Source organism: Ursus arctos, chromosome X (genome assembly GCF_023065955.2).
Source record: "Ursus arctos isolate Adak ecotype North America chromosome X, UrsArc2.0, whole genome shotgun sequence".
Lineage (NCBI taxonomy): Eukaryota > Metazoa > Chordata > Mammalia > Carnivora > Ursidae > Ursus > Ursus arctos.
The window spans coordinates 45,079,804-45,103,082 of NC_079873.1; the positions used below are offsets into that span (position 1 = coordinate 45,079,804).

A 23,279-nucleotide genomic window follows, 5' to 3' on the forward strand; every position below is an offset into this window, starting at 1 on the left:
ATTGCAGGAACCGAGGCTACAGTAGACTCCTGTGCTGGAAGACATGGTGTGAGCAGGGGTTGGGCCTGTCTTCTCATAGAGGGGCCCCACCGTGTTGGGACTGAGGCAAGTGTGCCTAAGAAGGGCAGTTCCACTGGAGCGTCGGGTGGCAGGGCTTATAGTGTAAGCAAGTTAGGTAGTGAGTGTTGGCACTGCACTGGTTCCCATAGGAGGCTCTGTGCTTATGCTGAGTAGTGGGATAGGGAAATGGTGCTCGCTAGTTCCTTCATTCCTGGAGGGGTTTCTCCCTAAATGCTGTCTGTATGGGACATGCTCTGAGATGAGCAAATAACCTCCCCATTGTGTGCCTCAAGTGCTCTTCAGATCACCCTTTACATGCTGTATGTCTTCAGATTGTTTGCCTGCCTTCTGTCCAAGAACAGGGCAATGCCCTCCAGGCTCTATCCCAGCCAAGCCCACTGACATATAAAACTCCAGTCTTTGAGTCCTACTGGTTGCCAAAAGTCACAAAATTTGGCCCCTCTCACTTTCAAGCCAGTTGCTATGGGGATTTGTTTTCCCTGTGTGCTTGTCTGTCTCTCACCCTTCTCTGTGACCACAGCTCTCTCAGCAGTCACAATCTATTTCTTCTTAAACTGGGTCTCCACACTTCCTACCTTCTTCGATGTGGCCTCTTGTTTCCCTTTAGTTGTGGAGTTTGTTCTGTCAGTCTTCAGGTCAATTTCTGGGGTATTTAGGATGATTTGATATTATGTAGTTGTAGTTGTGGGAGGAGGTGAGCCTAGGGTCCTCCTACTCTGCTGACATCTTCCAACCTCACCCCTCCTATATTTTATAAGTTAAATATTTTTTAAAGGAAAAATATTTATATTTTAGTACCTTTAACTACACTTTCCACCTCTCCCCTGGTTCTTAAACAAGGAGTCCTCCATTTTCATTTTGCATCGAGCCCCACAAATTACGTAGCAGCCTCCCACTACTGTTGAATGGTAATTATGAGGTAGGTGATTTTAGGGGATTGTAGCCACTCTCTGCCCTAACCAAACTCCTCTCCACGGGAGTTGTGTTGGCAGTGGGTAAAGACAGAATAATAACACAGATATATGGAGGTTAGTGTGGATATTTATCATTTTCAAATGAACAGGATCATACTATCCATATTATTTGGCTAACTGCTTTCTTCACTTGGTAATATGTCTCGGAGATCTTTCTACCAAAACCAACATCAACCTTGTTTTCTTTTTGGAATTCTTGTTCAGGGAATTCCATGACTCAGATGAGTCCTGATTTATTTCCTTATTCCTCTGATGAATATATTTTTAAGTGTTTTATTTAAATTCAATTTAGTTATCCTATAGTGTATTACTAGTTTCAGGGGTAGAATTTAGTGATTAATCAGTTGCATATACCTAGTGCTCATTATACTCTTAAGGTTTGCCTCCCTCTGTTTTTATCTTATTTTATTTTTCCTTCCCTTCCCCTATACTCATCTGTTTTGCTTCTTAAATTCCACATATGAATGAAATCATATGGTATTTGTCTCTCTCTGACTGACTTATTTTGCTTAGCACAATACCCTCTAGCTCCATCCACGTCATTGCAAATGGCAAGATTTCATTCTTTTTGATAGCCAAGTAATATTCCACTGTGTACATATACCACTTCTTCTTTATCCATTCATCTGTTGATGGACATCTGGGCTCTTTCCATAGTTTGGCTATTGTGGACATTGCTGCTATAAACATTGAGGTGACTTTGCCCTTTTGAATCACTGTCTGTATCCATTAGATAAATACCTAGTAGCACAGTTGCTAGATTGTAGGGTAGTTCTATTTTTAACTTTTTGAGGAACCTCCATTCTCCAGAGTGGCTTCACCAGTTTGTATTCCCACCAACAGTGTAAGAGGGTTCCCCTTTCTCTGCATCTTCACCAACATCTGTTGTTTCCTGAGTTGTTATTTTTAGCCATTCTAACTGGTGTAAGGTGGTATCTCATTGTAGTTTTGATTTGTATTTCCCTGATGCTAAGTGATGGTGAGCATTTTTCATGTGTCTGTTAGCCATTTCTGTGTCTTCTTTGGAGACGTGTCTGTTCATGTCTTCTGCCCATTACTTGATTGGATTTTTTGTTTTTTGGGTGTTGAGTTTGATAAGTTCTTTCTAGATCTTGGATACTAACCCTTTATCTGCTATGTCATTTGAAAATATCTTCTCCCACTCCGTAGGTTGCCTTTCAGTTATGTTGTTTTTTCCTTTGCTGTGCAAAAGCTTTTTATATTGATGAAGTCCTAGTAGTTCATTTTGCCTTTGTTTCCCTTGCCTTTGGAGACGTGTCCAGCAAGAAGTTGCTGCAGCCAAGGTCAAAGAGGCTGCTGCCTGTGTTCTCCTCTAGGATTTTGATGGACTCCTTTCTCACATTTAGGTCTTTCATCCATTTTGAATTTATTTTTGTATATGGTGTAAGAAAGTGGTCCAGTTTCATTCTTCTGCATGTGGCTGTCCAATTTTCCCAACACCATTTGTTGAAGAGACTGTCTTTTTCCACTGGGACTCTTTCCTGCTTTGTCAAAGATTAGTTGACCAAAGAGCTGAAGGTCCATTTCTGGGCTCTCTATTCTGTTCCATTGATCTATGTGTCTGTTTTTGTGCCAGTACCTTACTGTCTTGATGACTACAGCTTTGTAATACAGCTTGAAGTCTGGAATTGTGATGCCTCCAGCTTTGGCTTTCTTTTTCAACATTCCTTTGGCTATTTGGGGTCTTTTCTGGTTCCATACAAATTTTAAGATTGTTTGTTCCAGCTCTGTGAAAAAAGTTGGTGGTATTTTGATAGGGATTGCATTGAACGTACTGATTGCTCTAGGTACTGTAGACATTTAAACAATATTTCTTCTTCCAATCCATGAGAATTGAACATTTTCCCATTTCTTCCTGTCTTCCTCAATTTCTTTCATGAGTGTTCTATAGTTTTCAGAGTACATATCCTTTACCTTTTTGATTAGGCTTTTTTGGAGGTATCTTATGGTTTTTGGTGCTACTGTAAATGGGACCAATTACTTGATTTCTCTTTCTTCTGCCTCATTGTTAGTGTATAGAAATGCAACTGACTTCTATGTGTTGATTTTATATCCTGCAACTTTACAGAATTCTTGTATCACTTCTAGCAATTTTTTAGTGGAGTCTTTCTACATAGAGCATCATGTCACCTATGAAGAGTGAAAATTTGACTTCTTTGCCAGTTTGGATGCCCTTTATTTCTTTTTGTTATCTGATTGCTGAGGCTAGGACTTCCAGTACTCTGTTGAACAACAGTGGTGAGAGTGGACATCCCTGTCATGTTCCTGACCACAGAAGGAAAAGGTCTCAGTTTTTCCCCATTGAGGATGATATTCGCTGTGGGTCTTTTGTATATGGTCTCTATGATGTTGAAGTATGTTCCCTCTATCCCTACATTGTGGAGGGTTTTTTGTCAAGAAAGGGTGCTGTATTTGTCAAATGCATTTTCTGCATCTATTGAGAAGATCATATGGTTCGTGTCCTTTCTTTTATTATTGTGGTGTATCATGCTGATTGATTTGCAGATGTTGAACCACCCCTGCAGCCCAGGAATAAATTCCACTTGGTCGTGGTGAGTAATCCTTTTAATATACTGTTGGATCCTAGGAGCTAGTGTCTTGTTGAGAATTTTTGCATCCATATTCATCAGGGCTATTGGTCTGTAATTCTGTTTGATGGGGTCTTTGTCTGGTTTTGGGATCAAGGTAATGCTGGCCTCATAGAATGAGTTTGGAAGTTTTCCTTCCATTTCAGTTTTTTGGAAGAGTTTCAGAAGAATATGTATTAATTTTTCTTTAGGTGTCTGGTAGAATTCCCTGGGAAGCCATCCAGCCCTGGACTCTTGTTTGTGGGGAGATTTTTGATTACTGATTCAATTTCTTTGCTGGTTATGGGTCTGTTTAGGTTCTATTTCTTTCTGTTTCTGTTTTGGTAATTCATATGTGTCTAGGAATTTATCCATTTCTTCCAGATTGCCTAATATGTTGGCATATAATTGCTCACAATATTCCCTTATAATTGTATTTCTGCAGTGTTGGTTGTGATCTCTCCTCTTTCAGTCATGATTTTATTTATTTGGGTCCTTTCTCTTTTCTTTTTGACAGAAAAGATCACACACTGAGTCACAAATCAGGACTCAGCTGGTACAAAAAGTTGCGATCATACCATGCATATTTTCAGACCATATGCTATGGAACTTGAAGTCAACCACAGGAAAAATTTGGAAGGACCACAAATACATGGAGCTTAAAGAGCATCCTACTGAAAAATGAATGGGTCAACCAGGAAATTACAAAAGAATTAAATATATATATACATATATAGAGAAGGAAATGAAAATGAAAACATGACAATTCAAAACCTTTGGGATGCAGCAAAGGCAGTCCTAAGAGGGAAGTATATAGCGGTACAGGCCTTCCTTAAGAAATAAGAAAGGTCTTAAATATAGAACCTAACCTTACACCTGAAGGAGCTGTTAAAAGAACAGCGAATATAGCCTAAATCCAGCTGAAGACGAATAATAAAGATTAGAGCAGAAATCAATAATATAGAAATTAAAAAAAAAACAGAACAGATCAATGAAACTAGGAGCCGCTTCTTTGAAAGGATTAACAAAATTGATATACCCCTCGTCTCTGATGGATATTTAAAGTGGTTTCATTTTTCTCTAATACGGAGTGGCAGTAACATACCAGTAGGAGCCTCCTGAGCTCAGTCAAGTTTCTCTAGGTGGACACTTCAAAAGTGGGTTGCTGGGACATGGGGTATGGACATTTGAAATTTTAATACATACTGCCAAATTGCATTTCAAAAGCATTATGCCAATTTTCACTCTTTAGCAGTATATCTTCATGTTTCCTCAGACTCTCCTTTAAATTGTTTACTAATCTGATGGATGAAAGAAAATGGTAACTTATGTTTATTTGTTTTAAATTTTCATTCTCTCATCATTAGTGAAGTTGAGTATAATTTCCTATGTTCATTGGCCCATCCTTTATGAACTGTTTGTAAACTTTGTCTAGTTTTTCCTTCAGGGTCGTCTTTTCCATATTGAGTTGTAGGGGTCATTTCTAGTTCTGGATATTAACCCTTTGTCTATTATGCATGTTGCTGATATTCTTCCACAGTATGTAACATGTTTATGGTTTGTGTTATCATACAGAAGTTTTAAATGTTTGTACAGTGATTTGATATATTTATATCAACATTTTTTTCTATTGCTTTTCCTGCTTTGTTAGAAGGCCTTTCTTATACAAGTCAACAACCATTTTCTCTTTTTCTCAGTCTGTTATAGTGCTTTCCATTTAGGCCTTTAATCTACCCTAAACTCTTTCCTTCTCGAATCTTTGTACTTTTCCTATCTAGATACTCTCTTCCCCCATATCTTCCTATGCCTGCCACTTTCAGCACTTGGTTCAAATATTAGTTCTTCCAAAAGGCCTTCCCTGACTACCCTAACTAAATTGACCACCCACTCTCCATTAAGATGTGCCCTAGTTCATTACTTTGATTTATTTTCTTCATACATCACCTCTCTGAAATTTGTTGTGTCTCCTTAGATTGGAAACTCCATGAGAGTAGGGATTTTGTCTTGTTCCCAGCTTCTAGAATACTTTGAGTTTATTCTAGTAAATTTAATATGATATAGGGATAAAGTAATTTTTTCCCAAATGGATAGCTGATTGTTTCAACACCAAGACTCCCTTTTTAAAAGGGGAATTATTTCAGCCATCCTGTTTTTCTGCTCCTACTAAATACCGAGTGAGTCAAGAATGGTTATGATTATTACTCAGTCCAGTGGTTCTCAACCCTCGTGGTATATTAGAATCATACTTAAAGATTTTTTTAAGAATTTAGATAGAGAGTGTGTATTAGTTTTCTAGGGCTACCATAACAAAGTACCACAGACTGGATAGCTTAAAACAATAGAAATTTATTGTCTCACAGTTCTGGAGGCGAGAAGTCCAGAATCAAGGTGTTGGCAAGCCACGTTGTCTGTGAAAGCCCTAGCAGAGCATCTTTCCTTTCTTTCTAGCTGTTGGTGGTTGCAATCCTTGACATTCCTTGGCTTGCAGATGTATCACTCTGCCTCCACCATCACATGGTGTTCTCCCTGTGTGCCTGAATCTGCCTTTTCTTATAAGGACCCCAATCATTGGATTAAGATCCACCCTACTATAGTATGACCTCATTTGAACACAATTACATCCGCAAAGAACATATTTCCAAATAAGGCTACAATCACAGGTTCTGGGTGGATGTGAATCTTGGCGGCAAACTATTCAACCCATTATGGAGTGTCACATTTAAAAAAATCCTCTTCACTACGTCTGAAGTGAAGGCCCAGTGTCCTTAATTTTTAAAAGCTTCACTGACTTGAGTTCACCTGGAAAGGTAAACACGGCAGAATAACTAGAACATTTCTAAAAAAGAAAAAAAAGAAGGAAGTGATAGAAACCTAGTTCTGTCAGATATTAAAAATACTATAGAAGTAAAATGATTAATACAGTTTAGAACAAGAAATGAATTAGATCAATGGAACAAATAGATTCCATAAGGAGACCTAAATACAAAAAGGGATTTCATTTATGATAAATGTGGCAATTGAAATTAGTGGGGAAAAAAGGGCTTATTCATAAATAGTGCCCAGATAACTGGCTACTTGGTGTTGGGGTGGGGCAGAGAGTATCCTTACCTTACTCCTTGTACCAAAATATAACTCTAGATGGATCAGAAGTGGAAAAGGAAAAAAATGAAAACATAATTCTAGAAGAAAAGATGAATATTTATATGTACTTAAGAATAGGGAATACCCTTTTAAAGCAGAATCCCAAACCCAGATACCAATAAAGGAAACTACTGATGAATTTGTGTATATAAAAGTTAAAAGCTTTGTGAGACAAAAAATACCTTAAACAAATTCAAAAGATCAACAGAGCTGGGAAAACATTTGCAACATATATGACAAAGGGCTAGTTTCTTTAATTTACAACGAGTTCAGAAAAAAACACAACATGATTGCTGTAATCAGACAACAAAAAGGGATAAAAGGTATCCAAATCGGCAAAGAAGAAGTCAAACTGTCTGTCTCTCTTTGCAGATGACATGACACTCTATATGGAAAACCCAAAAGACTCCACCCCCAAACTACTAGAAGTTATAGAGCAATTCAGTAATGTGGCGGGATACAAAATCAATGCTCAGAAATCAGCTGCATTTCTATACACGAACAATGAGACTGAAGAAAGAGAAATTAGGGAATCCATTCCATTTACAATATACCAAAAATCATACATTATCTCGGAATTAACCAGAGATGTAAAGGATCTATATTCTAGAAACTACAAATCACTCTTGAAAGACATTGAAGAAGACACAAAAAGATGGAAAAATATTCCATGCTCATGGATTGGAAGAATAAACATAGTTAAAACGTCTAAGCTACCCAGAGCAATCTACACTTTCAATGCCATCCCAATCAAAATACCAATGACATTTTTCAAGGAACTGGAACAAACAGCCCTTAAATTTGTGTGGAACCAGAAAAGGCCCCGAGTCACCAAGGAACTCTTGAAAATGAAAAACAAAGCTGGGGGCATCACGTTGCCGGATTTCAAGCTGTACTACAAAGCTGTGATCACAAAGACAGCATGGCACTGGCACAAAAACAGACACATAGACCAATGGAACAGAATAGAGAACCCAGAAATGGACCCTCGGCTCCTTGGGCAACTAATCTTTGACAAAGCAGGAAAAAACATCCAGTGGAAAAAAAGACAGTCTTTTCAATAAATGGTGCTGGGAAAACTGGACAGCTACATGCAAAAGAATGTAACTTGACCACTATCTCACACCATCATAAAGATAAACTCCAAATGGATGAAAGACCTCGATGTGAGACAGGAATCCATCAAAATCCTAGAGGAGAACATAGGTAGCAACCTGTCTCACATCGGCCACAGCAACTTTTTTCATGACACACCTCCAAAGGCAAGAGAAACAAAAGAAAAAATGAACTTCTGGGACTTCATCAAGATCAAAATCTTCTACACAGCCAAGGAAACAGTCAAAAAAACTAAGCGGCAGCCCACGGAATGGGAGAATATATTTGCAAATGACACTACAGATAAAAGACTGGTATCCAAGATCTACAAAGAACTTCACAAACTCAATACATGAGAAATAAATAACAAATCAAAAAATGGGCAGAAGATATGAACAGATACTTTTCCAATGAAGACCTACAAATGGCTAACAGACACATGAAAAAATGTTCAAAATCGTTAGCCATCAGGGAAATTCAAATCAAAACCACATTGAGATACCACCTTATGCCAGTTAGATTGGCAAACATTGACAAGGCAGGAAACAATTGTTGGAGAGGATGTGGAGAAAGGGGATCCCTCTTACATTGTTGGTGGGAATGCAAGTTGGTACAGCCGCTTTGGAAAATAGTGTGGAGTTCCCTTAAAAAGTTAAAAATTGAGCTACCCTACAATCCAGCAATTGTACTCCTGGGTATTTTCCCCAAAGATACAGATGTAGTGAAGAGAAGGGCCATATGCACCCCAATGTTCATAGCAGTATTGTCCACGATAGCTAAATTGTGGAAGAAGCCGAGATGCCCTTCAACAGATGACTGGATTAAGAAGATGTGGTCCATATATACAATAGAATATTACTCAGCCATCAGAAAGAACGATTGCACAATATTTGTAGCAACATGGATGGGACTGGAGGAGATTAAGTGAAATAAGTCAAGCAGAGAAGGACAATTATCATATGGTTTCACTCATTTATGGAACATAAGTAATAGGAAGATTGGTAGGAGAAGGAAGGGAAGAATGAAGGGGGGTAAACAGAAGGGGGAATGAACCATGAGAGACTGTGGACTCTGGGAAACAAACTGAGGGCTTCAGAGGGGAGGGGGTAGAGGACTGGGATAGGCTGGTGATGGGTATTAAGGAGGGCACATATTACATGGTGCACTGGGTGTTATATGCAAATAATGAATCATGGAACATTACATCAGAGACTAAGGATATACTGTATAGTGACTAACATAATAAAAAATTATTACCAAAAAAAGAAAAAAAAACAACATGAAAAAGGCAAAACCCAATAGTAAAATGAGCTATAGAATAAGCAAGTAATTTACAAAGAAAGACATATACACATCAGGGGCGCCTGGGTGGCACAGTGGTTAAGCGTCTGCCTTCGGCTCAGGGCGTGATCCCGGCGTTATGGGATCGAGCCCCACATCAGGCTCCTCCGCTATGAGCCTGCTTCTTCCTCTCCCACTCCCCCTGCTTGTGTTCCCTCTCTCCCTGGCTGTCTCTATCTCTGTCGAATAAATAAATAAAATCTTTTTAAAAAAAGACATATACACATCAGTAAGGATTCAAAAATATGTTCAATCTCATCCATGAGATACATAAGAAATATAAATCAAAACAATAAAATTCCATTTTCACCTATCATATTGGGAAGTGTTTAAAGTTTGATTATACGTAGAGCAAGTGAGGATATGAGGAAATAGATATACACTGCTGGTGAGACCGTAAGTTGGTGCAACTCTTTGCAGGTACAAATTGGCAATATTTATGAAAATAGAACATGCACAGATTCTTTGACTGAATGTGGTGGACTTTGCTAGAGCATTCACAGCAATCATTCCCCACTTTTTCCTTTCTACCAATTCATAGGTTTTTATTTGTGTATCTATCTTCCCACTCATAGCCCATGTATTTGGGGATAAACTGATTCTACTCCTAGCTCTTCTAGCCACAGACATTATTACTACAGGGAAGACTTGTAACATCAGCAAGCCAATTAGGGTGCATCTTGGGAGTCCTGCTCACTTGAAAGGCTAGATCAGAAGTTTTTGTGAACTTAAGGGAAGAGACTCTGCGTCCTTTGCCACTGGCAGCCATCTCATGGTTACCTTGCCTACAGCAATGGTTCTCAGTGTTTAGTGTGCATCAGAATCACGTAGTTTGTTAAAACACAAATTGCTGATCTCCATCTCGAATTTCAAATTCTGTAGATCTGAGGTAGGGACCAAGAATTTCCTTTTGTAAGAAGGCTGCTGAGGTTGCTGGTCCAGGGACTGCATTTAAAAATCCACTTGGATAAAGTAGGGACTACAGTACATAGAAACTGAAAGAAACTGGGTAGCTCTAGCTCACCCTACTCTTGGAGTTGTGTTTTACTTGTAAACAAAAGCATCCTAATCATTATACTTAATAATCTTGCCACTGAAAATTTACCCTATGGATATCCTTGCAGAAGGTTACCAAAATATATGTCCACGGATGACCATTGCGACCTTGTTTGTAATAATAAAACCACCCTCAATAGCTAAAACTGGAAGCAATCAAGGCAGTCTCAATAGGGAAATGATCTGATGGAATCATCCATCTAATGGAACACTATGTAGTGTTAAAAATTATGAAAGTCTGTATATGCTCATAAAGAAATATCTGAGATATATTAAGTATAAAAAATCATGATGACTAAGAGGGAGTAATTTATACTTTTCAAACAAAAGAATAAACAGATAAATATATGCAGGTATATACTTATTTCCTGGAAGGTTAATTACTTCTTAGAAGTTTAATTCTGATCAAGAATGGCTATATTTGAGAGGGGTTGGGATTGGGGTGGTGCTAGAGGTTTTCCAGTCATCACTTTGTACATTTTTATTGTTTTAATTGTCTAACTTCAGGTAAATTTTCCTTTTTTTAAAAAAAGAAAATGTCATTTGGAGTTATCTGGGCAAGGCACAGGCCAATTTTAGTTTCTTTCTTTGTATTTCTGTATTGAAAAAACAAGTAAAAATGTTATATTCTTTTTTAAAAGATTAAATCATGAAAAGATGCATGGAAAATTGACTTCCCAGGTATTCAACCAGACTCGAGTGCCATAGACATGGTGCACAGGTTATAAACTGGTGAGGGCCTATACCTATCCAGGTTGAGACTCAACTGGGGAGTTGTTTATTGTACCCTAGTATGCATATGAATCACCTAGGGATCTTGTTAAAATGCAGATTCTGATTGAGTAGATCTGAGGTGGGGCTCAAGATTCTACAATTCTAATAGGCCCCCAAGTGATGTTAATATTGCTGGACCACTGATCAAACTTTGATAGCAAGAAAAAAGGAGGTGAAGAGGAAGAAGAAAAAGGAAGCATGGGAGTGGGCCGTGAAGATGGAAAGGAAGGGACAGCTATAAGACACTGCAGCTGAATGATTAGACATGGTGGATGAGGAGAATCTGGGATGATGAAGTTTCTGGCCTGGGTGATGTGAGGATAGTGTTGACATTAATCAGAGACAGAGGAATCAAGCTGGAGTTAGGAGGAGAAATAGGAAACAATGGAGGAGCGGTAGCAAGACTTCACATTTAAACATACTGAGTTATGCTTTTTCTGGGACAGTATTATATGGATTTGTCCAGCAGACCATTTGAACTCTGCATCTCCTCAGAAGAGTTTGGTTAGAGGTAGATTTGGAAATCATCTATATAAAGGTAAGAGTTGAGGCCACGGGATGGGATGAATCTCACCAAGGAGAAAGAATAGTGAGAAGATGCCTGACAACAGAAACTGAGAAACGCTAATCTTGAGAGACAGGCTAAAGAAGGAAGTGAAGAAGTCAAGAAGCAATACAGAGGACTAGATATCCTGCAGGGCCCACCTACTACCAAAACTTGATCCTGCATAAAACTTAATTTGTACTGTATTGCTGGATATGGGAGTTAGCAACTGCTGCGTAATAAACCATCCTCAAACTCAGTGGCTTGAAACCAAACCATTTATTATTGCTTATGAATCTATGGGTTGGCTGCATAGCTCTGCTGTTCTGGACCAGGCTTGGCTGATCTTGGCTGGGCTCATGTACCTGTGGTCTGCTGGTGGGTTGGTTGGGGGTTGACAGGTCTAGGATGGTCTTGTCTGGTATAGCTGGTAGCTGGGTCTCACCCTCCAGAAGGCTAGCCCAGGCTTGTTCTCATGGTAGTTCCAGCGGTTCAAGAGAGTGAGCAGAAGCATCCAGCCGAGGCTTGGAACTGGCATAATCATCACTTCTGCAACAGTCTATTGGCCAAAACAAAACACTAGTCCAGATTCGAAGGGTGGAGAAACAGATGCCATCTCTTAATGGGAGGAGCTGTAGAAGGTGTAGATACAGGAAGATATGAACAACTGTGGCCATTTTTGTAATCAATTAATCATGGCGGATTTACCAGAAGTAAATGGAGTCTTTAGAGGACAAGCAAAACAAAACAAAACAAAAAACAAACAAACAAAAAACCCAAATCTATGACAATGATAGTTAACCACAGTGAGTGAGCTGGCTGGGGAGAGCAGAGCACTTGGGGAAATTTCCAAAAATAGAACAGAGGTATATCCTTGGAAAATTGGGGTGATATTACTGGATAGAACAAGGAAAGGTTGCTGTCAGGTAGGAAAACAAACAGACAGACACCTGCCTCAGAATCTAAGAGTCTAGACTTTTTTATCAGAAAATTCTAGAAATACTTTAAATTGACAATGAATAGTTTTGGTCTTTCTGGTCCAAGGAACTAGAATGCACATGGGTCAACTTTAGGAGTTTGAACTTGGACCAAAAACCAGTATGCCAAGCATGTCTTCTTAATGTATTAAATGTGTGTTCACATCCATTAGCTTGTTTTAATCTCAAAACTATCTGTAAGGGAGGCAAAGGAGGTATTATTATTCCCACTTACTGCTACTTTTTTAAAATAATTTTTTTCACTATCTTATAAAAGTGAACATTTGCATGCCTTAGGTCCGAGCAGGAGCCATGTGCAAAAGTATTCACAGCAACATCACTAGAGATCCGTATTTCCACTGGACAGAGAATGGGTAAATAGTGGTGTATTCATACAATGGAATACTATATAGATGTGAAAACAAATAAACTACAATTACAGCAACAACACGTTTGAGTCAGAGAAATCAAATTGAGTGAGCAAAGGAAGTTGTAGGAGACTACATAAAAATTACATTTTATAAAATTAAAAACCTAACAATATATTCTTCAGAGATAATTATGTGATAAAAGTATTTAAAAAGAAAACAAGGGAATGAGAAATAAAACTCAAGATACCAGTTACCTCTGGGGAAGATGGGGAGATGGAATAGTTCTTAGGTTGGGCAGTGGGCTCATGAGTGTTCATTTTATTATCTAATCTCATAATGTATGTTACATATAGCCTTTTGGCTTATCAAATATTACCTGATTTTTTTCCAAGTAGTCAAAAAGGGAAGAGAAACAGAGGAGAAATGTCAGGGAAGGCAGCCAGTTTGAGGAAATAGGTTCTGTTTCAGTGTCAGTTATTATGGAAGTCCTCAGTGAGATGAGGCCTGTATGAACATCCAGGACTTGGTGACTGGGAGTACACTGGTCACCTTTGGAATCAGCCACATTCAAATGGAAGGACTGGCACCTAATCATAGGCTAGGAAGGAATGTGTTATCAGGAAGTCAGGACTGGGAGCATAAAGTCTTTCATCTATTACCATCTCCCCACAAAACCACAATAGCTCACATTTATCAAGGCTGGATTATATTCCAGGCACATTACATACACTGTGTCATTTAATCCTCACAACCACCCCCACAAAGTGGGCTAGGGGAGCTAAACTCAAACATTTGTGTTACCACCAGATTATATTCACTTCACCCACATGTACAGAATCCCTTATGACACTGGAATGGGAATGGATGCTTCACTATTTCATTATGTATAATGACTCAAGTGGTTAGATAATGGCAACCAGACGAAATGTGATGAATTAGTTCTACCCAGAAATGGGTCATTTCTCCTTGTGATGCTTTTACTGCAACTCACCAAACTTACCTCTCTCCCTTGTTCCAGGCACATAGTAGAACTGTACTTTTCCACTTCTATGAAGTTAGGTGCAAACATGTGACTTGCTTTGGGTGATGAAAAGAGAGAAGTGATGTGTGCCATTTTAAGCTTTAAGAGTCAGTATGCATTTTGGCCACATGCCTTCCCCTGACCCAGTAATGGGGCTTGTTAGTCTGAGTTCCCACGTGACTATAGATGAAGTGCTCCCCTGCCAATGCATGCTGGACATATATGAACTAGAAGTATACCTCTCTTATGTTATTGAGATTTGGGGGTTATTGCAGCAAAACCTAGCTTATCCTGACTGATACACTCCCCTTTTCAACAGAGATTATTGATAAGGACTGAATAATGAAATGAGAATGTATACAAATGTGTAAAATAAAGTGCCCAGACCTCTCTCTGGCAAGACCGCAATAGATCGCTTTCTGTAATCTGTTCCTAATAAATAACCACAGAATTTTCGTATTTCTCACACAGAAAGACTAGTTGTAGAAGATAGAAGGCAATGTTCTGGGCTCACATTTTTCCTAATGCTTGTATGTTTAGAAGATATATTTTAATTCTTTTGTCACTTTCTCCTTCAAATCCATGAAAAAGCACAACTGGTCCTGCTCGGATCATATACCCATCCCACTGGGGAAGGTGAAGCCACGTGACTGACCATCAACCCACCTCTACCCCAAGACAGGGAGAAGCACTACCCCAAGGGGAAAAACTGGGTTTAAACTGCTAGAAAGAAGGAATGCTGGGCAGGCAGAAACAAAGTTATCTACTTAGTCAAAACAAACTTAGATTTAGAACCCTGGTTTTATTGCTCATTAGTATGTACAAACTTGGATGCCACTGAATGCATTTGCTCATATACAAAGTGGGGCTAGTACTTACTATGCAGAGTGGTTCGGGGATTAGAAATAAGCTACAAGAGCCTAGTACTATGCCTGGTACCCAATAGGTGCTCAATAAATGGCAACTTTCAAAAACCAAATGATAAAGATTTCCTATTGTTAATTTCTGAGTCCCAACCCCCAAAGATCAAAGGCATCTATAGGCAAAATGAACCCAATATAAAACAAAGTATGTTACAAATAAGAGTTTTCATTTAAGGGTAAGGTGTTTATAAGCTTCAGTAAGGCTCTAATGCTCACCTTTAGACTCAGCTGTTTCCTTTGGTACTCTGTACACACAAGGCACAGAGCAGTTAGGGAGGCCAAGCCCAGCTGGTGTCCTTCAGCAGAAGCAGTAAGGTAAGAAGAATGCCCTAGAGTCCTGGCTTCAGACTCTGCTCCAAGCATCCCTTTATGGCTCAAAGGTGACTCAGAGCTCAGGGTTGTTTTTTTTTTTCACAGCCCCGTAACACGTTTAAATGAATACCATCCAGTGCTGAACATTCATACTCAATCTTTTTGTGTTTTTGCCATCAACATATCCTGCCTCAGAAGTCTACAATCTTCTTTATACCAGGGAATATTTTCAAAGGTGTTTTAGATGTCCTTGATTTGCTAAGTGCATGCTGGGTGGAAGGTGCCAAGAAGACAGAGATGATCAAGTTTAATTGAGGGGCAGAGATGCAGCAAAGTGCTATAGGGACTGGGTGTGATGAGTCTGTACAGGGATCCCTAGTCAGGGATCAAGAAAAGAATCACAAAGATATGAGCTGACTCTTGGGGGGTAAAGTTGAGAATGCACCAGAGACAAGGGGAGAGAGGCATTCTAGGCAATGGTACAAGCAAATGAGAAGAAATGGATACTAACAGCTGTATGGGATGCACTGTAGGGTTGCTGAAGTGGGTTAGGGTTGTAGGAAATGAGGCTAGGGCGGTGGTCAGTGGCCAGATCATGAAGGGACCATGGAAATGGGGGTACAGCATGTTAGAAGGACAGATTACTCTGGAAGCTGATATACATGGTGGATTAAAGCAGTGGTTCTTAACGTCTCTTGAGCCATAGCCTTCTTTAAGAGCCCGAAAAAAAGCTACAGGCCCTTTCACTGGGAAAAGGTACATACATTTTAAACACAAAATGTTGCTTAAAATTTCCTGGTTAGGCGTAAGACAGGGGAGCAACTGCAATAATTCAGGTGAGACACGAAGAGTCCTGAACTAAACCACAGCAGCTGGGATAAAAAAGAGATGTGAGAAGCAGAAGGCTGGTTGAGTATTATCAACAGATCTTGTCACAAGTTGGGTTTCAGAAATGATGGAAAGGCATGAGTCTAGGATAACTCCCAGGTTGGTTTGCGATTTCGACCACTGAGTAGAAGGTAGTGTCACTCACGGAGAGGAGGTGGCTTCAGAAGAGAGGATGTGTTCAGTCTGGGAAATGTCAAGTCAAATTGCCTTTAGAACATCCAAATAAAAAAGTTCAGCAGGAAGCTAAATATGCCCTTCCTTTTGATGATTCTTGTACTGTTTCTCTTGCCCTGATATTCAACTACAAATAGGCTCCTAAATCTCTGTGCAACATTTCTGAATTGAGACAAGCATATCCCCCACTTGCAGAAAGGGATCCAGAAATGGGAGAAGAAATTAAACTTCACACACCCAAAATTATTTCACATTTTTTAACTAAAAGAATAGACTTTTATTAAGCACTGTAAGTTTCTTTCCATCAGCATTAACAGAACAACAGACCAATTTCCATCACAGAACAACTCCTGAGACATTTTCATTCCTTTCTGAAACACTTCCAGAAACTCCTGCAGTTTCCCCTAAGAAGCATCCATTCAAACTTACATTAATAAACTATGGAGCTTTTGTGGTGAGGTGGGCCAAAAAGGCAGGGAATTTGGAATCTGGGAGTGGAAAAGAGAAGTACATATTATCCATCCACTAAACACACTGTCAAGAGCACAGAAGAGATATTAACACAGGAAAAAACAATGAAAGAATTTACTTTTGTCAATAACATCATTTATCAGGGAGCACTAAAAATCAGGGACTCCTTGCAGTTAAAGTTTCTTTAACCTAGTATGTTATTCTAAAAATAGAAGAGAATAGAATAAAATAAAAGGAGGGGAAGTGTCTTAGGGGAAGTAACTAAAATGAAGTCATCAGATTTGGCAGGGTTATGAGAGATTAATAAAATCTGAAATATTTAATTTGCTTCATTTACATGAAAATTCACTAGTCATTAGTTACTACCAACATGGACAAAAAGAGCATCTATAAAAGTACAAGGGCAATGTCAAAAGCTGAAATGGTCACCCTAGCACAGGGGGTATTTTATTTTGCTTTTAACTTGGAAAAGATGATTTTGTAAAAAAAGAAAAAATGAAGTTATCTTCTTAGAACATCAAAACAACCTCTGACAATATTGAAGGTAATTAGCAGTAATAAGGGAATAAGTGCACTGAGCTCTACTTGCCCCAGCAGACTACTGCAGTAAAGCCAAGGGAAAGAGAATGGAAAGTCAAATTAAAGATGCCAAAGTCACGAGAGGGAGAAAAATATAGAGTGACATACAAACTTACCCCCTGCCCCCAAACCCCAAGCATATTTAGGAAATATGCATCAGGAAGTGAACAAGTATAATGATTAAACCTTAGTAGAATTCTACGAGCTACTTTAAACTGAGGTCTACTTGTACTGTCATTTCAAAGGAGTGGGGGTTCTTAGAGACTGAAAGGGTAGCACTGACATGCCCACACGAGCCTTCTAAGGTTCCAACGGACTGGATCACTATAACCGAACAGTTACTTCCACATTCTTCCTACCCTACGTAAACATTCCTCCCCCCACCCCCCACCTTAACCACCCTCCCTATGCCTTGTCTGGCTGTTTTTCTCAGTGATCAAAAGAAGGCAATGTGACTTGGCCAATCAATAATGCCAGAAAATCAAGATGGAGATCAAAATCAAATGTCACTGGCCAAAGCAAGTGCCATTTCTTGGGCTTTAAAGTCTACAAAGTCCTCCTGGCTCAGAATGAAAATGACGCAAGTGAGCAAAAGTTTGTTGGGCCTGGTTCAGACCAGACTGGCCACTGAATAGGGTGGGAGTTATAGGCTGACCCCAAGACATACCAGCAGAAATCAAGAAAAACTGCAAATTCTTGGGAATCAGTGGCTATATACAACCAGGGTACATTTGCCTGTGGCCCTACAAGGTCAAGGGGTCATTTCTGGGGGTACCTATATGACTTTGTTCAAGAGAGGCCACACACATCATAGTAAGAAATGGAACCTCAAGTAAAAGGATGACAGTCTCTTCAAGTGGTACTCGCAGCAAAGATCAGACCCACCTTCCCAATTTGTCCTCAGATAAGAAAAAGTTCATCTTTCAGTAATGAACCTGAGACTTTTTGGCTTCTAAACTGTATATTTTGGCAGATAAATTAAAATACAGGAATGTGGCCCTTTTTGGTCCTTTCTTACAACCTTCCAAACCCAAAATGCTGAATTCAAATAAAAAATCAAGGTTGGAAGTGAGCCACTTATTTCACCCTGGGCCAGGCTAGGAGAAAGCAGAGGTGTGTGGAAGGGAGAAAAGCAAGCCTTTTGGCAAACTAGAATCATCCCTGTCAAAGCAGCAATTTTACTTCTCACAGTGAATGCCTATAAAATAAGAAACGTTCTTAAGGCTGTGAGAGTTAACAATACTGTCATTTGATTGTGTTGAATAGATTCAAGATGTACAGAAACAACAACTGAAGAAAATACCTTTCCATAGAACTCCAAGTGCTTCCTATGAGAAAATGGTGTCTACATACTTAGCTCAGTAATTCTGGTCAATTTTAGAACGTCAAAGGATTCCTCCCTCTGTGGCTCCAGAAAGAAATTTCCAAGCCATGGAAGTCCATTACCAAATCCCTCTGTTGCTGGACATAGAAATCCTAACCTTCAAGATTTTTGTGAAAGGCTGGGCAGGTCCACAAGAAGAGGGGGGACCAAATTAAGGGAGCAAATTCCAAAGAGGAGGTCTCTGTACACTTTGTTCCTGGTTATATCTTGCTAGGTGTGCACTCTTGTCATCTTGCTTTGGTTTATTTAAGAAGTGTCTGGGCAGGGGGAGAGGCATTCTAGGGGCCTCCCTCCCCCTACAAGTTGCGGGTTCTTTTAAACTGGGCCAGACTAGGATTAAACAGTCTGAGACTGTTTCCAGTCTCTCATGATGCACTCATTGTAAGTGGGCAGTGAGCAAACAGCCTTCTGGTTGTCTGGAAAAAAAATCACCAAGGACCTACTGTGGGTTAAGGTGCATGGGGTTTTTCAAAAAGAGAGAGAAACCCTGCTAGAAGTCTAGTCGGTTGAATTCCTGTAGAAATGGTACTTCTTGGGCAAGAATATCGCAAAGCCCAAAAGGAGATGTGTAAGGCTGGAAGCCTCAGTTCCTGAATGAAGACACAATGCTAATCTGTTGTAAGCCATGTTCCCAGCCCTCATACCGAAGCTGCTGAGGAGGGAAACTGGAAATGCAAGGTTGTCTCAAGAGTATCTCCGGCAAGGAAGAACAGCTTTTTTTGTCCTGGACAGATTCTGGCCTCCTCAGGGGCTGGGAGCCTTTCCAGAATGCCTCTAAAGGCCTGGCCCAGAGTCCTCTGAAGTCCTCCTTGCAAAGCAAATGAAAAGATCCAGTAGTCAAAATGTCAGTGAACAAATAAAACAATCTAGGCATGTAAAATCAAATTGTCAATTTCCTCACACTTCCCTACCCCATCTTTCTATTGCTAGTCCTCTCTCCTTCAGGGATTCATGGCAATCAGTTCTAGCCTGAGGCCAGTTTGACCCAGGAGTTCCAGATGAGATTTCCTCCAAATTGGCTGCAAGCCCTGGTAATCACCTCCCATCCCCTTTCTCTCTCTGAACGAGGCTGTTCCTGCCGAAGGAAATGCCCGAATCTTCCCCACGCCATTCCAACCTCTCTGTGTTCACTCTATGGGATGTGAGGGCTCTGTTCAAGATTAAACTTGTGACAACCCAACTGTTTGTTGTTCTGAACAGGCAATCTCTGGAAAGTACTTTTTGTCTGCTTTAGAGAAGCCCATCTTCTCATAACTGATGGGCTGTGACTCAGTAAGGATTTTAAAGTATGGTCTTTTGAAACCCACCACTCCATAGCAGTGGAAGCATTTCTGGGAAATTCAGTAAATCCTCTGGGACATCACCATGTATGTATGTATGTATGTGTGCATGCACACATGCACACACACACATATATTTATATATATAAAATATGTATAGATAAATAGATCTGTCTCTTTATATAAAGGGTATGTGTATGCGTATAGATACACACATTCATATATACATCCACCCACACACCCATACACAAACACACACACACACACACACACACACACCCCCCACACGCACACGCACGCACTTTTTTTTGAGTTCCCTTTCGTACTCAGTTTCAATACATTGATTCCCACCCTTTCAGGGTGTGGGCAGCAGGGAGTGGGTGAACTGCGCCACATCTTCTATTTTACAAACAATGCATTAGTTCAGAGGCAGGAAAAATCTGCCCAGTACTTTTCTGACTCACTAGAATCCCCCAGTACAAAGGCCATTGGTAGCTTTTGTTTTTTTTTAAAGTGTATAAAATAAAATAAAAAATAAAATAAAATAACCAATACTATTTCACTTCCCTGAAAACATTTACCTCTCTGATTGTCAGGCCAGAGTTAGAGGTGGTGGTACAGAATCCGGGGTTAAGTGAATGGGGAGAAAGAGTGAGAGGAAGGTACGGATTATATACCAAGGTCCCACTACTTCATAGAGGAAAAAGCAAGTTAGAAGGCCACAGACAGCAGTCCCTACCCCTACCATCCATGGGTTTTGTAAATGGGTAACGTGATGAAGACTCAGAAAACCAAAGCTGGAACTTTTCTATAGGGCCTTACAGGATGACACCAGATTTCTGACAGACACTGCCTTACTACACTCCCAGGGGAGGCAAAGAGAATATTGGCACTTCATATTCAATTTGAGAATAGGAGCTAGTCTTGCTGCCATTCATCTCTGGCCAGAGCTTCTCTAGAAGCAGACCACTAAGTCTGGAGGTCCAGAGAAAGACAGGGAGTGGGACAAGATGAGTACAATAGGACATCCCAGTAAAATTCTGGGTAAATCTAGGGTAAGCATTTATGTCCTCCTCTAACTTGGGCCTATAATCAGAAAAGTATAGGTTTTCCTCTCTTCCTGATCTGCTGAAGCCATCTTCTGCTCGTTACCCCTCCTTCTGCTGGGTCATAGTTCCTAGCTTTTGCTCTCGTAAGCGGCTCTTCTCCCCATTCTTCGCAGGGAAGTAGCGGTTACCATTATTACACATGTTGCTGTCTCTGGATAAGGCACATTGTGATGGAGCTGGAAGATGATGATCACTCTTCTCTTCTTTGATCAATGTGCCATTGTTTCCATTTACCTGTGAGTGGGACCGACCCTGATGAGGCTCCAGGGATTTAGAAACGCCATCTGAAGTGCCCTGTCAAAGACGGAGAGAGTCAGTGGAAATGGTAATTACCCACACTGGCTGACGTTTCCCAAACATGTTCATAAGCTAGCCTGCAGAAGCTGCTTCAGTTCTTCAAAAACAGCAGAAAGCCCAAAGTTTGTTACCACCTAGTAGTACACTCTGATAACTGTCCTAAGAACTTAGGGTGACAACAGACGGATTTGACTGAAACTCAACGGCCATGACAACCACCTAATAATGATGTAGCTATCATTTATAAAGCTTTACAATATATTCTTCTAATATTAGTAGGAACCCTAAATGGTAGATATGATGCCCCCTTTACAGATGAGGAAGCTGAGGCTCAGAAAGATTAAAGTAACTTGCTCAAGGACACTCAGATAGAAAGTAGTGGCGCCAGGATGCCATGCCAGGTGGGTCAGCCTCTGAAGTCTATTCTCTTTAACTGTGGCACAATACTGCCCACTGCTGACAACTGGACATGTAAATGAAAGGAAAGGAAAACAAACCAGAAGATCTCTGTGTACTATTCCACAGAATCTCTTATAACTAGAAACAGTCACCTGTTTTTCTGTTAATTCCAGGGACGTGACTGCTATTGAAATGCTAATGACACAAACTGCATTACCTGGCAGTGCAGGGCTGTCTCTCCATGAATGTTATTAGGAAAATCGTAGCTTCCGATTGCTAAGTGGCTCGGTGTGCCAGGCATTCTGTTGTCCATTTTATGGATAAGACAAATGAAGCTCAAAAAAAGTAGAATGATTTGCCCAAGGTCACTGGCATGCCTAGACTTGCATCCACGTCTGTTTGATGCCAAAGACCTCATTCTTTCCAGTAAGATATAATACATAATGGAAATCTTTTTTTAAAAAATTTTTTATAAAGAGTTATTTATTTATTTATTTAATTTCAATTCAATTCGATGTAACAGAAATCTAATACCTATTCAATTTGTGGTCAATTATCAATAAAACTTACTTTTTATTGAGTACTTCCCATGTTACAGGCTCTCTGATAAACACTTTACACCTATCATCTCATTTAATACTTACAATAACTCTGTCAGGTAGATGCCAATTTATTCATTTTACAGATGAGGAGACTAGGGCACAGAGAAGTTAAGTAACTTGTGTAAGGTCACAGAGCTAGCAAGTGGCAGAGCCAGATTCAAAGCTAGATCATCTGGCTCCAAAACCTGTACAACATGGGCACTACGATAAAGTGTCACTCAAGAACCTGGAAAAAACATGAAACTAGTAAAAATCCGCACGATGGACGGAATTAGCCACCTGAGGGAGTCAACAAAGAAATCAAAACATTACCAATAAGTGACTTAAGAACCTGAAAATACACAATACTCCAGTGGCCTAGGAATAATCTCAAGAGGACAGGACTATAGGAGCAGCTGGCTGACTCAGTCGGAACAACTTGATTTTGGGGTTTTGAGTCCGAGGCCCATGTTGGGTACAGAGATTACTAAAAACAAAACAAAACAAAACAAAACAAAAAAACAAAAAAAAAAACTTTAGAAAAATAAAGAATACAGGACTATAACGTAAGCAGATTTAATAAGCTGGAACAATGATCTCATACTCTGAAGAAAGGGAGAGTCATCTAGGCAAGCAGCAGCTCTGTCCAGGATCGATGCCTTAGTTAAAAACAAAGTCAACATGAGAATGTCCTTGGCCAGGCTACCTCTGGAATAGATAACAGCATCCCCAGTAATCTTAGCAAAGAGAAACTTAAGATCATCTACCATCCCTTCTTTTCCTTTAGTTTCTTCATCTGTAAAATATAATAATAGTATCTATTTTTTAAATTCCTATAAGGATTCAATGAGACACTCCATGTAAAGCATCTAGAACATATGCCTGGCACACTGTAAGAACTCAATAAATGCTAGCTAAT

The 23,279-nt window shown here is 39.7% G+C and overlaps 1 protein-coding gene across 9 annotated transcripts in view; it reads right to left on the reverse strand.

Moving 5' to 3' along the window:
* Window positions 1–1,832: 1,832 nt before the first annotated feature.
* Window positions 1,833–23,279, reverse strand: part of FAM120C (family with sequence similarity 120C) — a 120,963-nt gene continuing 99,516 nt past the window's right edge. Inside the window, exons 16-19 of one of the 9 annotated variants that reach the window (XM_026488659.4) lie at window positions 21,212–21,377; window positions 19,339–19,502; window positions 13,319–13,540; window positions 1,833–12,226 (exon numbers count right to left, since the gene is read on the reverse strand). In XM_026488659.4, coding sequence (XP_026344444.2) covers window positions 12,068–12,226; window positions 13,319–13,540; window positions 19,339–19,502; window positions 21,212–21,377 — 711 coding nt within the window. In that variant the 3' untranslated portion in view covers window positions 1,833–12,067. Of the gene's footprint in view, window positions 12,227–13,318; window positions 13,541–16,506; window positions 19,503–21,211; window positions 21,378–23,279 lie in introns of those variants that run through there. The other 8 variants (XM_026488660.4, XM_026488663.4, XM_026488664.4 and 5 more) reach the window with 8 other exon arrangements.